General features: G+C 51.8%; 1 protein-coding gene across 3 annotated transcripts in view; it reads left to right on the top strand.

Moving 5' to 3' along the window:
* GPSM1 (G protein signaling modulator 1) overlaps positions 1–13,439 on the top strand; it is a 63,952-nt gene that overhangs the window by 30,279 nt on the left and 20,234 nt on the right. For 2 of the 3 annotated variants that reach the window (XM_077787915.2, XM_085556252.1), the window contains exons 10-11: positions 10,049–10,119; positions 12,067–12,243. In XM_077787915.2, coding sequence (XP_077644041.1) covers positions 10,049–10,119; positions 12,067–12,243 — 248 coding nt within the window. The remainder of the gene's footprint in view (positions 1–10,048; positions 10,120–12,066; positions 12,244–13,439) is intronic. The other variant, XM_085556251.1, reaches the window with a different exon arrangement.

Raw genomic sequence — 13,439 nt, 5'->3', positions numbered from 1 at the left:
GTGCCCTGCTGTGCCCCACTGGAGCTGAGCTGGTGTCTCAAATGCTGAGGGGACCACAGCAGCTTCTCCAGGCTCCCTTTGCACCTCATCTCCTCTTGTAACTCCTGCAGAGCTCATTCCTGCCATCTCCTCAGGGGCTGCCTGCTGCCAGGTCCCTTTGTTGTGAAAGGGGAGGAAATGAACCTCAGTGTTGGTGCAGTGTCTGGGTCAGAGCAAGTGTGGATGTGGCCCATGGGCTGCTCAGTGCCTTCTGCAGATCCAGATGTGCTGTGTGAACATCTGGAGGCAGCAGTGCTGTTTCTGAGCGAGCCAGAGCCCTGCAGGTCTGTGTGTGTGTGATCCCTGGAGGCTGGGGAAGGCTGAGCAGCTGCAGGCAGAGCTCTGGAGGTTGCAGTGACCCCGTTAATCCGTGCTGCTCTCACATTCCCAAGGCTGTTTGTTGAGAGAAGGACAAAGTGTTCTTGGGAGGAACAGCAGCAAACAGCTGGGATTTGCAGTGCAGGGGGGGAGAAGGATCTTGAGAGCAGGTTTCCCCTCTCCAGGTCCTGGGAATCTGCTGGGGAGGTAAAACCCAGCTGTGTGTTGGGTTGGGCCCAGGGGAGGAGTGTGAGGTGACACCTGGCTGGGCTCTCTGGGCTTCACAGGGCTGGCCCTGTCACAGGGGGATGTGCAGAGGGCACAGCCTGTGGAGAGGAGCCTGACTCCTTGATTTCTCCTTCGCTTTTCTCCTTTTCAGCTCCCTTATTCCAAACTTCAGCAGAGGATGAGAGGCCACCAATGTGTCTCTGAGCCCTTCAGGGGAGGGAGATGTATTTAATGACTGCCAGAAATTTTGGTACCCTCCTGTGCACCTTAGAAGAGCATAATTATTTATATTATTAATAGCAGCAGTTTACAGCCAGAGCAACATCTGTTTCTGTAATAGGAAGCAGGTGAGAGAGTTGAGATTTGAGTTGGCTTCTGAACCAGCCGTGCCTTTTGATGTTGACAAATCTCATGGTGAGGAGAGCTTTCCATTTTTTTTTTTTTTCCATTCAGATTCTTTTTCCTGCTCAAGGTTACAAAATGGCTGCATATGATGCTAAAATCCTCTGACTAGGCAAAGGTGATAAAAACCATCAGGTACAGGAAAGCTTCCTAGCAAAGGCTGAGCCAGGTTTTCACTGTGGTGTCCTTCACAGGTTACTTCTTGGTCATTGCCCTTCCCCAGGCTCTGGGGGTGGAAGGAGTGGCTGATGTTTCCCTCTGCTGTTCTGGCTCCCCTTGCTGAGCTCTTGATGATTTTAATTAATATTCTGAGAGTATTTGGATGTCAGAAGACAAAGCTGGAGGCCGGGGAAACGGGGCAGCGCTGCAGAAGTCTTGTGAAAGCAGCGACCTTGTTGAGAAAGGCAAACACAGAGAGCTTAAAGCAACAAACTGAAGGAAGCCGGAGAGGAGCTGGAACATGAAGTAAATAAACAGGGGCTGGGTTTGCTTCTCCAAACAGCCAAAAATGTGGCCCTGAATAAATCTCCTTCTCTTTCACACACTGCAAGCTAAGAGTTGAGTACTGGTAGGCTTTGCCTTGGGAGGGAAGTGAAGGACTTTCCTGTGGCTCCACGGGGTTGTTTTTAGGGGTGAAGAGTCAGCACTGGGAGATGTCCTGGGGTGCAGACAGACAGCAGTGGTGCCCTTTGCCAGATGAGCTGAAGCTGCAGATCTGCTCTGGGAGGAGCAGAGTGTGGACTGGGAGCACTGAGCTGACCCTGCCTGGTGGAGGAACCAGTTTTGGGGATGCTGCCTTGATCCTTTGGGGATCCTGCCAGCTGGGAGGGGAGCACAGGGACTGGGATCCCCCAGCAGCCAGGGCTGGAGGCAGACAGGAGCCCTGGCCCTCCTCAGTACCTCTCCAGAGGGAGAACTGGCTCTGGGCTGCTTTTCTTCTGCTTTCAGCAGCTCCTCAGCCATCACTGCTGGCAGCAGCAGAGTCAGGAGACACGAAACAACCTCAGCTGGCAGCTGGGAGTGCGTGGGGAGGGCTGCAGGTGTTCCAGGAGGCGTTGGCATGGGGATGCTCCCAGAGCTGCCTGCTGGCAGGGTTTGTGCTGTTTGCAGAGCACAGACACCACTGCCCTGCCCTGCTTGCTCTGTGAGCAAACCCAGTGCAATCCTGGAGTACAGTCCTGGAGTACAGGCTGCTCTTACAACTCTGAGTTACTGCTGTGATGCTGGGCACGTGTTTGATTTTGGTTTCCCCCCCAACACATGCAGTGGGCATCAGGTTTTCTCTAACCAAGGCTGGAACAAGGCTTATTTACAGGTAAAGCCTTGTCAGTTTGGGTCAGAGGATGAGCCTGACTTCTCCCCTCTGCTGATCTCCTGCTGAGAAATGGTGGGCACGAGGCTGCCCTGCTTGTTTGGTGCTCCAGAGGCTCCTCATCCCTGTGTGAGGCAGCCCTGCTTCAGGTTGTGTTCTGCAGTGGGCACAGCACCCCTCTCCTTCCTGAGCTCTGCTCAGCTCTGTGGGGCTTTGATTGTGGGGCTCTGCAGTTTTGAGCTCATCTCTTCACAGGAATCTTTGAACCTTTGCATCAATCAGACTGGAATAGAAAAAAAAAATCTGCTTTTATGTTTTCCAGCCTGTTTGTTTTTGATTGTTTGCCTGCTTTAAATATCTTTGAAGTACCTAAAAAGTGTTTAGGGCTGATAAACCAGGCAGGATTGACCATCCCTCTGCTGATGCAAGGAGGGAGGTGGTGATGCTGCTCCCCCTGCCAGCCTGTGCCTGGGGCTGGGATGCTGCCCAGCCTCAGGGATGTTCCTTCCCTGTGGTTTGCTCAATCTTCTGCAGAAAACTGTCAGCTGAGGGGTGTGAGAGCAGCATCTTGCTGACAGTGGGCCAGCCCTGCTCCCTCAGGCTGTGATTTCACTGTCTGGGAAGCATTTGCCTTCCCTGGGGCAGAGTCGGGGTCACATCCCCGGCATGGAACCAGCCTGTCCCTACCAGTCACACCGAGAAGTGCAGCAATTGAAAGTGTTTAATGTTAAATATCCTCAGCTCCATCCCAGGAGCTGATGGGCTGCAGCTCAGCCTTTTTTTCACTGTGAAAATGAAAGCCTGAGGCTGTGTTAATTGTACCTGCTGAGGCAGGGGGTGATGGATGAGGTGCTGCAGAAGCAGAGTGGCTTTTGGCCAGGTGGAAGGCAGGATCGGTGGTCTGGTGGCTTTGCTGTGCTCCAGCAGGAGCTCACAGGGAGAGCTGGGGCAGGAAGGTGTCCAAAAGTCCTGTGTGTGGTGGCCCTTCAGGGAGCAGGGCAGGAAGGACAGGAGAGCTGCTTCCACAGGGGGATTCTGCAGTGAAGATTCAGGACTTCTCAAGGATGCCTCTTCTCTATAATGAGTTTTTTCTAAATCCTCTGCTGTTACAGCTGTGAAGTCATTCCAGCAGCACTGGTGGGGGGGATGAACCTCTGAGTCATTTGGATTTTAAACTCAGTAATTTAGCACTCACTTCAGACTGCCCCAGTATTGGCTTTAGGAAGTTTTAAAATACTCTTCCCAAGTATTTAACGCTCCTCTCTCATCCTGCTGTGCACATGAACCTCCTTCCCAGCACTGGTGTAAAATACAGCAGGAGCTCTTGGCTCACAGCAGAGGAAATGCTCCAGGACTGGAGAAGATGATGTTGTGCTACTGAAATTTGTTTTATCTTGATGCCAGGGGAGATGGCAAGTGCTGGAAAAAGGGATGAGGAACGGGCCAAGCCTTGAAGCCTGTGGCAGAGAAGGCACAACGTGGCTTGTGGCAAAGCCATCCATTCAGGATTAAATCTCTTGTTGTGGGGAGGGAGAACTTTTTGGAAATCCTTGGTTCTGGGAAGGCTGAGGCTCCCTTTGGCTGCAGTTGCAGACTCCAGCAGCACTCCCAGCTCTGCTGTGCTGTCTGGTTCCTGAGTGCACCTTCCCCAGACAGTTCCCCTTGGTGGCTGCTGGGTGGGAAATGCCCTGGCAGTGCTGCTGCTCTGGCCAGGAACAAGATTCCTCTGCTTGCTGTGCCTTTTATGCAGCACAGAGCAAGAAAGGAGAAGGGGGAAATTCTCTTTCTTGCCCAGCTAGAATTTCTTTTTCTCCCTTAAATCTTTCTGTATGGATGGCCACGCTCTGCTGTGGCATTCCTGTGAGCAGGGCAAGGCCAGACCCTCAGCAGAGTCCCTGTAATCTCTGGGGTGACCTCAGGACCACCCTCCTTCCCTGGCAAGAACAGCCAGGCTTGGCTTAGAAAAGCCCCTGGCAGAGCTGAGAGCCCAGTCCAGCGTGTTCCAGGAGCTGCTGGCTGATCACAGCAGCACCCAGGAGGAGGGATCACGTACATTCCCCCTCTTTTTTAGAGGATTTTACTGTGGGTGTTTGATGGCTGCTAAGCTGACACGTGGCTGCTCCTTCTCTGCCCTCCCTGAGTCAGTCTGGAGGACAAAATCGTGTCCTTGGGCTCGTCTGGCTGCTGGAGATGTTGCCCCTGTTAATTATTGCGTGTCATTTTGCAGCTAAACCCTGGTTTTGATCTCTGCTTGCTCAACACCAGCTGATAATGGGTGGTGGGAGGTCATGGGACTCTGCTGTATCCTGGAGGGAAAATCCTGCCCTCAGGAGCGAGCCAGGTGTGGCTGCCAAGTCCATCTCACCTCTGCTGCATTAGCCCTGGGGTTGTGAGCCTCCTGCTCCACCCAGCTCAGCCCAGCTCCCAAAACATCCTTCTGTCCCCACAGCTGCTCCTCTCTGACTGCCGGGGGGGTTATGGTGACAGGAGGCTGTACCCAACCTTCCCACAGCCTCCAGGCTTGTCTTTGCAAGTGTTTTCTGAAAATACCCCTCCTGAATATTTCATTCTATGACCCAAACTGCCGATGTTTTGTTTGCAAATCGCCCTTGGTTAGAGAAAGGCTAATGCCTATTGCACATCTGGGGCAAAACTGAAATCAAAGATGTGCCCAACACCACAGCAATTACTCAAGAGTTGTAACACTACAAATAAGATCCTTGTGTATTCCAAGACTGCAGCTTTCCTACATTGAGTTTACATGTACTACGGGGGTAAATACATAACAAATAAGAAAAAAAAAAAGTAGCTCCCTTGTGCCATTTCTACCTGCAAGGAGGACTCTTTTTCCATGTGAATGTGAGGGCTCTTTGGCCAGTGATCCAGAGCATCTCCTCATTCCCTCTCTCCATCCGAGGAGCCTCTGTGCCAGCTGCTCACCCTGAGTGCAGGCAGCAAATGCCCCAGGGCTCTGGGTGCCGTGTGGATGTGCAGCACTGCTGTTATTTGTTATTTCTGTTATTTTCAGCCCGTTGCTCAGCTGTCAGGCTGGATTGTGGAGATGCAGAACTGGGCTGACACAAACACAGAGCATCTTCTGCCAGATCAGCCAGACGAGCATCTTGATGCAAAGGGAACTTTGTGTTGCCACATATTGTGTGCAGCTTTTGTAAAGGAACAGTTTTTCCACAGAAGAGAAAACTGCAGGATTCTTCTTCTGGAGCAGGGCTTTGTTGTGCTCAGGGCCCGTTGGGAAGTTGGGATTTTGTCTCCCAGCAGAGCAGAGATCATTCCTGTCCTGGTGCTTCCCAGTTCTGTATCCTCAGACACAGAAGGGCCCAGAGCTGTTGGGATTCCCTGGTCCTTCCCTGCCTGCAGGACCAGGCTGAGCAGATGGTCCTTCCCATGGATGGGCACACAACAGCTTGGCACCAGCGTTTTATGGCCCAGTCATGGTAAATAACTGATATTATTTGCTTTCTCTATTTAGGGAAAAGTATTGTTCTACCCCAGTAGCAACTGGGAAAACAAATGCCACCATTTATCAGCCGAGTGCTGACAGTAATAGAGGTCAAGTGGATTTATGGTGCCAGAACCCATTATGTGTTTGAAGACTAATTAAAGCCTTAAATGAGATGCTTGTCCTACTGGAGGATGCTATATTTTTTCCCCCCTTGGTTCTTTTCCTGTTGCTGTTCTTGTTTTCCCCCTCCCCCTTCCCTCTTGAAGAGCTTTGCTGTAATAATGGAGCACGAGGCTGACAGAGCTGCCCTGATTAGATGTCAGCAGTGTATGATTTGAGGTGCTCTGGGAGCACTGGACCGTGTCTCCACTGTCACTTCAGGGCTGGGAAGGGTTTCCAGACCAGCATTCCACCCCAAACAAGGGGCTTGGCTGCTCTGCTGTGATTATCTTAAGCAATATTTGGAGTTGTCTGCCAGGTTCAAGGTTTGGGTCAGTACCACGGGAGGGAGGTGCTGTCCAGGGCTGGGAGAACTCGCCCAAAACCAAGTCACTGTCCTGGTTAATGCAGGTACAGGGGAAAATGACCTTTTCATGAGAATGCAGCAGGTCCTGACGTGGGATTTGCTGTGTTTGGGGTGCCCAGCCCGTGTTGTGTGTGCTGTGGGCAGCGGGGGCTGATGTTGGCTCCACAACCTTTCCCTGTTGTTTTCCATGGAGTCCCCTGTCAGGTTGAATTCTGCCTGTTCTGGCACAGCCCCCCAGAGGGATCCAGCCTGCTCCAGCTGCAGATGCAGACCTGGTGCTGTGTCTGGGTGGGAGAGCTGTGGGAGAGGGGGCAGAGCTGGGGCTTATCAAAGCACACGTCAGCCTGATGAGAGCTCCTGCCAGGGCTCCTGGGTTGCTGCTACACATGTTCAGCTCAATTTTGTCAACTGCAATCTCTTGGGGATGGAGCCTGTCCATGCAGGAACAAAGCTCTGTCTGCCCAGCTGCCCGAGTGCTCCTTTCCATGAGATGATCCCATCACCATCCTTGATGAGCCTTCCTTGTGTTCCCTGTGGCTGCAGATTAAAGACAAGGATGTGAAAACCGTTAAAGCTGCCTCAGCAACCAAACTGCAAAAGCAAAATTAAAAGAAAAAAATTTTAAAAAAATCTCCTCGGTTTGTGGTGCTGTTGACATCATAGATGGGGAGGAGGAAGAGATTTTGAAAAAAAAATATTTAAAAAAGGAACAACACCCCTGAAAAGAGCAACATCCCAGGAGCTCCAGGAAAACAGGGCATGAATGCAGCCAGTCAGGAGCATTGCTCAGCTGATGTTCACAAGAAGGTTTCAACTTGCTCTCTTTGAGACCTCAGTAAACCTCCAAGACAGAGGGAGCATTTAGAAAGGCCCCTGAGGTTTTCCATTTCTCTGCAGCAGGCTTGGTCAACATGCCAATAAATGCTGGGTGGAAAAAAAACCTTCCAGAGAGGCAGAGCTGGGTTTGCAGCTGCTCAATCCTTCACATCCCTGGCTGCTGCTGTGGCTCAGCCCTGGGGAGAAGGAGGCAGAGCTCAGCTTTGGCTGAGCATTAAGTGGTGCTGCAGGTATTTCTGGGGAAAATCAGTTGGGAGAGGCTGGAAGTGACATCTGGAGCCATCTGAGGGAATGGAGACAGAAGGATAGCGGGACTGCTGCTGTGGGACACTTGTGAGTATGGAAAGCTCTGCTCTCCTGGAAGGTGCATGAGGACGTGTGGGATGAGAAGGGGAGAAGCTCTCACACATCTGGTGGGAGTTGCTGCTGGTGTGGATCCAGTTTCCTGTAGCCCTGAGTTATAGGAACCCTCTTAATGCTGCTTATTTTTAGTGCTGGTGAGTGGGGACAGTGCCCCCAGCACTGGCTGGGATTTCTGGAAGAAACAGCGGAGTTGGATGAAGTTTTTTGTAATTCTGAACTTCTTCCTCTCTCAGCTCAAGAGTGTGCAAACCCCAGACAGTCGTGGACAGCCACCAGCATCAGAGCAAGAGAAAAAGATGAGTTGTTCTGCTGCCCGTGTCTATTACATTAACAGCAGGCAGGTTTTCTCTGCTTGGAGATTAATGGCTGCTGGCCAGCAGTTCAGTGCTCTGGGAACACACAAAAGCACCTGAGGATGGAGGTGTGTAATTAATGGCTCTTTAGACAGCTGGAAATGATGTGTGTTTATCTAACTGGGCACACTTTGCTGCTTTCTTGCTTTCCTGGAAGTGGCTGTTAAACAGAGCCGTGACGCACACTCACTTCCAGGGGCTGGGCTCGCCTCTGAAGCCCAAATGTGCCTCTGCTTGGGTGTCTGGAGGTGACTTTTACTCCAGATCCACCTTGCTGCTGTAGGTTATTCTGAGGGAAGCCACGAGCAGCTGGAGCAGTGTCCAAAGGGTGTAACTGGGAGCCCCTGGCAACAACCCAGCACTGCTTTCCCCTCCTGCCTGAGCGACGTGGCAGCACCCAAAAGTCCTTCACCCATCCCACAGCCATCTCCTCCACGCTGAGGGTGGTGGTGCAAAGGGAGTTTTCTTCAGGGATGGTGTTGTTGGGCATCAGAAGGGGCTGCCCAGGGCGTCACCACCCCTGGAGGTGTTCAGGGAGTGACTGGACGTGGCACTGAGTGCTCAGATCTGGTTGGCAGGGTGGGAATTGGTTGGGTTTGAGTCTTTGAGGCCTTTTCCAGCAGCAATGTTCTGAGCTGCTGGCAGGTGGGCCCCTGGCTTTGTGTGGAAGGGGATGGGTTTGGGGGGAATGCTGAGTGCTCGTGACGTGTGTTCAGTGTCTGTTCTCCACCTCCAGCCCTGATGTCAGTCCCCCTGAACTCAAAGCCTGGTAATGAATCACCTTAAAACAAAGCTGGTGCTGGTGTGCTTCTTGGAGGGGAGAGGCAGGAATGTGCAGCAGTGTTTTGCTGATTGGAATCTTTATGGCTGCGAGCAGAAATCCCTTCAGGATGGCGAGGGGCACAGACATCAGCTGCAGGTCCCTCATGGCCGAGCTGTGATGTGTGTGTGTGACCCTTGCTGAGCTCCCAGCTGATCTGAGCTTGTATCTTGTGGAGCTGAGCCTTCCAAAGCAGTGCTGTCCTTGGAGCTGGTGCAGTTTGGATCCAGCTGCGGTGGCATCTGGAGCTCTGGGTGTGCCGGTGGAGGAATCCCTGGAGCCTTCTTCCATTTAATCCCCGTGCTCTGCTTTCAGCCAGCCTTCATCTGTGAATTTTGTGCCTTTTCTCTGTTAGGTTTGCCCAGTGAGCAGCCCTGTGGCCCCCTGAGCTCGGAGGGGCCCTGGTGCTGGGCTGGGGGAGCTGAGGAGTGGAGGCTTTGGGGAGCTGGCTGCTGCAGGAACCACTCGAAGCTCCGTGGTTTCCGTTCTCAGGGCTCAGCACAGGGATCATCCCTCCCCCAGGATTTCCCCTCGAGCTTGGAAGGTGTCACAGGACCCTGAGTGCAGCGTTTTGGGCTGTGCCCTGTGGGGATCAGCTCAGCTGAGCCATCAGGGAAGGGCAGAAGCTTTCCCAGGTATGCTGAAAGCATCCCAGGGCCATTTGGTACATCCTGGCTGTTTGTCAGCAAGGCAAGAGCAGCTGGGAGGAGGCTGAAGGGAGAAAGAGGGTAAAGAGGGTTTACAAACCAGGAGTCAGAGCTGAACTGTGTTTCACCCACTCTGTTGTTGGAATCAAACATCAAAATCTTATGAAATCTGAAATAAATATCATAACTCCTTCCAAGTTTTGATTCCTCTTTCAGGTTCAAGGCAAGATTTTGTTCCCCTTAAGGCTGAGGCTATGATATTTATTAGTTAGAAAATATTTACTCCTTCACTTAGTTTTTCAGCCTGTGTGACTACAGAGAAAAGCTCAAAGTTGAGTCTCAGAAACATTATTTTATCTAAAAACATGATGATAAAGCAGAAAATCCACAGATGTATTAAATTGTCTATTTGTTATGATTTTTCTCAATGCCAGTCCCATGACTTTTGTGGTTTAGGGTGAGGTTTGTAACTCCTGAATTCCAGAGACCTTGTCTGAGATCGGGGTCGTGGTGTGACCTGGCTGGAGCTTGATAGCCAAAGCCTCAAACTGCTTTAAAAAGACACAAAACAATAAGGAAAAAAAACCCAAATTTGAATCTCAAGGCCAGCACAGCTGCATCATCCCACCCCTTTGACTTTTAGTTAACCAGAGCAGAAGATCTGCTGTGGTTTAGGTTCTCCCTGTGTGACATTTGTGCTGTTGGTGACACCCCCCTGATGTGAGAGTGTTGTTTTGCAGGAGCCAGGCCAAAGAGACTCCAGAGGAACAGCATGGACAGCTTAGACTTCCTCAAGTTCCCTTCTGAAAAGGTAAGCAAAGATGTCTGGCCTCAGAGATTGTCAGTGGGGATCTGTGCACAGATTCCAGTGGGTTTGTTGTTGCCTGGCTTCATTTGCAGGGAAATATGCAATTAGCAGATATCATTGGAGTCAATGGGATTAACCAAAGAGGGTTTCTAGAGAGCTTGGAGGAGAGGAACAGCTGGTCTGACTAAAAAGGCACTTAACACTCAAAGCTGAAAAGTCACTTCTGGGCTTTTTTTGATAAAAAGCAGCCCTTTATTGGAAGGATCATGGTGAGCAGCTTAGCCCCTGAGTGGCTGCCAGTGCCTGTCACCCCAGTGGAGCGGCACAGGGGATGGAGCACTGCAGGAGGGTTTGTTCCAGGGTTTGTTCCAGGGGCTCCAGGGGTTGCTTTGCTCCTGGGAGTGTCAGATCCGAGCAGATCAGCTTTTCCTCTCTGTCCCAGGGCTGCTCCTGCAGCAGCTGGAGGCACTGAGCCCTTCCAGCCTCAGGGATCATTTCAGCCTCTCAGAAAATCCTGCTGGAGGGCTCAGCCCTGCCCCTTCCCAGAGGAGGTGGCCAGGCCTGCAGCCGTGCTGCCTTTTTGGATTGTTTTTGACACAAACCATCCTCATTCACCCAGTGCTTTCCAGGCACAGCATTTACAGAACTGTCACAGAGAGAAAAAGCTCATCCAAGCTGCAGGTGGGTGCAGGCAGTGGGAAACAACCTGAGGCTTGAGAAACCATTTAGGTACCTAAAAACCCCAGTAAATACTGGGAAGGCCAGGCAAAAGCTCATCCCTGAATTAACTCTCTTTGGAAAATAAATTCCAAATGTCCTGATGTATATTTATCAATTCTCCCAGTGCCCCTTGGCTATTTTGGCTTTTCCTGCTCTCACCAACGTGACTCCATCTCTGGGCTGTCGATGGCAGGGACAGCAGTGCCCAAGGTCAGGGGACAGTGGCTCAGTGTCCCCAGCAGGGCAGCACAGCCCTGGGGGCTGCCCAGGGGCTGTGGCTGGCTGCTCCTGCTGATGGTTTCCTGCTCTTTGCTCTAAGAGCTGAGCACCACCCCATAGTTCAGGCAGGCTCATGGATTTCGGGGGTTCTGTGGGGAGCTCTGAGCACTCCTGTTCCCCTGCAGTGTCCTTGGGAGGGTGTGAGCTCACCTCTCCTTCAGAGTGTTCTGGGTGCAGTTCCTCTGCTCTGTCCCACTGGGTTACAGCCCTGGGAGAGGCTCCTGTGCTTTGTGCTGTGGTGGGAGTGAGAAGGAGAAAGGAGTAAACCCACGGAGTGAGCCCTGACCTCTCCAGCATCCTCTCTGTGTTGTCTCTGCCAGAGGTGCCTTCCAAGCCAGCACAGCCCCTGGTGCCACATTTCCAGGATTCCCTGTCCCGTGCCTCTCACAGAGCTGTGTTGGGGCACAGGAACACCCACCTTGGTTCTGGAGCTCCAGCACACTGCAGGAATGCTGCTCCCTGCCCACCCTGCTCCCCCCAGTGTGTCTCTTACTCCTGCATTTCATCTCCTCTGGTTTTATCTCCCAAACTCTTGTTTATTCTTTGTTTATACCAGACTAAAACCTCTTTCTCCCAGGCTGGGTTTCACCCTGAAGGTGCTGTAATTGAGTCATCTCTCCTGTTGTCATGCACTGAGCACTGTGAGGGCTCCAACCAAGGCACTGCAAGGCACTTTCTACTTCTGATTTATGTTCCTGTGGCTGCTTTTTAAGATGTGGACACTGGCCTGGCTGTGCTGGTGCCATCAACATGGCAATGAATCTTCCTTGTTCTCACAATTCCTGTTTGGGATGTGTGTCACCTCAGTTTCCCCACACCTGGGCTGTATTTCAGTGCTGCATTTCTGTGTCTGTGGGAGCACGGAGCACGTTAAGTGGGTAGGAGCCAACAGAGCTCCAGGAAAACCTGAGCCAGGCAGTTGCTGCAGTGACTCTTCCTTGCTTTCCCAAGGAGCAGAATGGGGACAGCCACCACGTGGGAGAGCTGAAGATCTCGGGGAAGGAGTTCTTGTCCTTCCCTGCCAGAAGCAAACCCCGGGAGCAGCAGCCCAGCTCGGAGAGGAGCCCCCAGGGATCGAGTGCCTCCCCTCGGGGCGCCGGGGAGCTCCGAGTGCAGGTGCCACAGTCGGTAGGAAGATGATTTTTAATCTCCAGTGCTGATCTGGGAGTTCCTCATCTTTGTTCTTACCTCATTTCCAGCCAGGCGTGGGGGTGGCAGCGGGGACTTCTGGATGGAAAAGAGATTGTGTAGCTGTGCTCTGTTTGTTGGCTGTGGGCAAATCCTTTTGTTTTTTTCAGTCCTTTCAGCAGAGCTGTGGTGTACCAGTCTCCATCACAATCTGTGTCTCAGTGGTGACATTTATAACCTTCTCTTGAGGGACAGGAGTCTAGAGCTGAGTTGAGGAGTGTCAGGATGTGATGCCTTGAATTCCAGAAAAGCACAGCAGTTTGGGTGCTTTGTGGAGCTTGAATTGGTCAGCTCCTGGAGTTCATCAGGAGTGGGATTGGTGCCTTCAAAAAGCAGAGCCCTTCCCAGGCCTTTGGTGCTGATTGCCTTTGGCAAATGTGGGACTGTAGATGTTCTACCTCGTGTTCTGATCACACTGGTGGTCAGTGTGCAGAGTGGTCTCTTAGAATTCATCAGAGATGGTAGAAATCATCATCCAGGAGCTTTTCTTTGGAAGCAGCAGAGATGGAGCTCATTTCCTCAAGAGCTGGCCCTGATGCTGGTGATTTCCAGGTTACTGGTGTGTGTGGGGAGCTCTGATCAGTCTGTGCTGGGCTCCCTGGAGGATGGTGAGGATCAATGTCCTGGAAGCTCCCCAGGTGCCTTTTTGCTGTTTTTAACCTGGCAGTTCTGCTGCTTTTGGGCCATTCCCTTCCGCTGCTGTTGATGTTTGTTGTGACACACAGCAAATACTGGGCAGCTTTCCTGCAGCTGTGCTGGGTTTGTTCCCAGCCCTGGAAGCAGGGCTCACACCCACAGTGATTCTGGCACGTTTCTGGGTCGTGGGAGGGGGCTTGGAGGTGTTTGAACTCGGTGATCTCAAGTGAGAAAGCCCCAGATCCTCCTCCTGTTGCCAGGAGAGACGAAGTGTAACGGGAAGGATCAATGATCTCATGGGTTCTGGAAGTGTTTAGGTTTTTGCTTTACACTGGGTCTCTCCACACCATCACAGTTCTGTGAGCATGCAGAGATTCCTGATGGAATAACGCCAAGCCAGAAAAGATAGGCCTATTTTTCTTTGGCATTTAAGAAGAAACAAAATTAAATATTTTCATGCTGGCTAAGAAAGAGTCAGAGCTGCAGTGCTTGGGATGAAG

This window comes from Lonchura striata, chromosome 17 (assembly GCF_050655825.1).
Source record: "Lonchura striata isolate lonStrDom1 chromosome 17, ASM5065582v1, whole genome shotgun sequence".
Classification (NCBI taxonomy): domain Eukaryota; kingdom Metazoa; phylum Chordata; class Aves; order Passeriformes; family Estrildidae; genus Lonchura; species Lonchura striata.
This window is presented reverse-complemented; position numbering and strand designations above follow the sequence as displayed.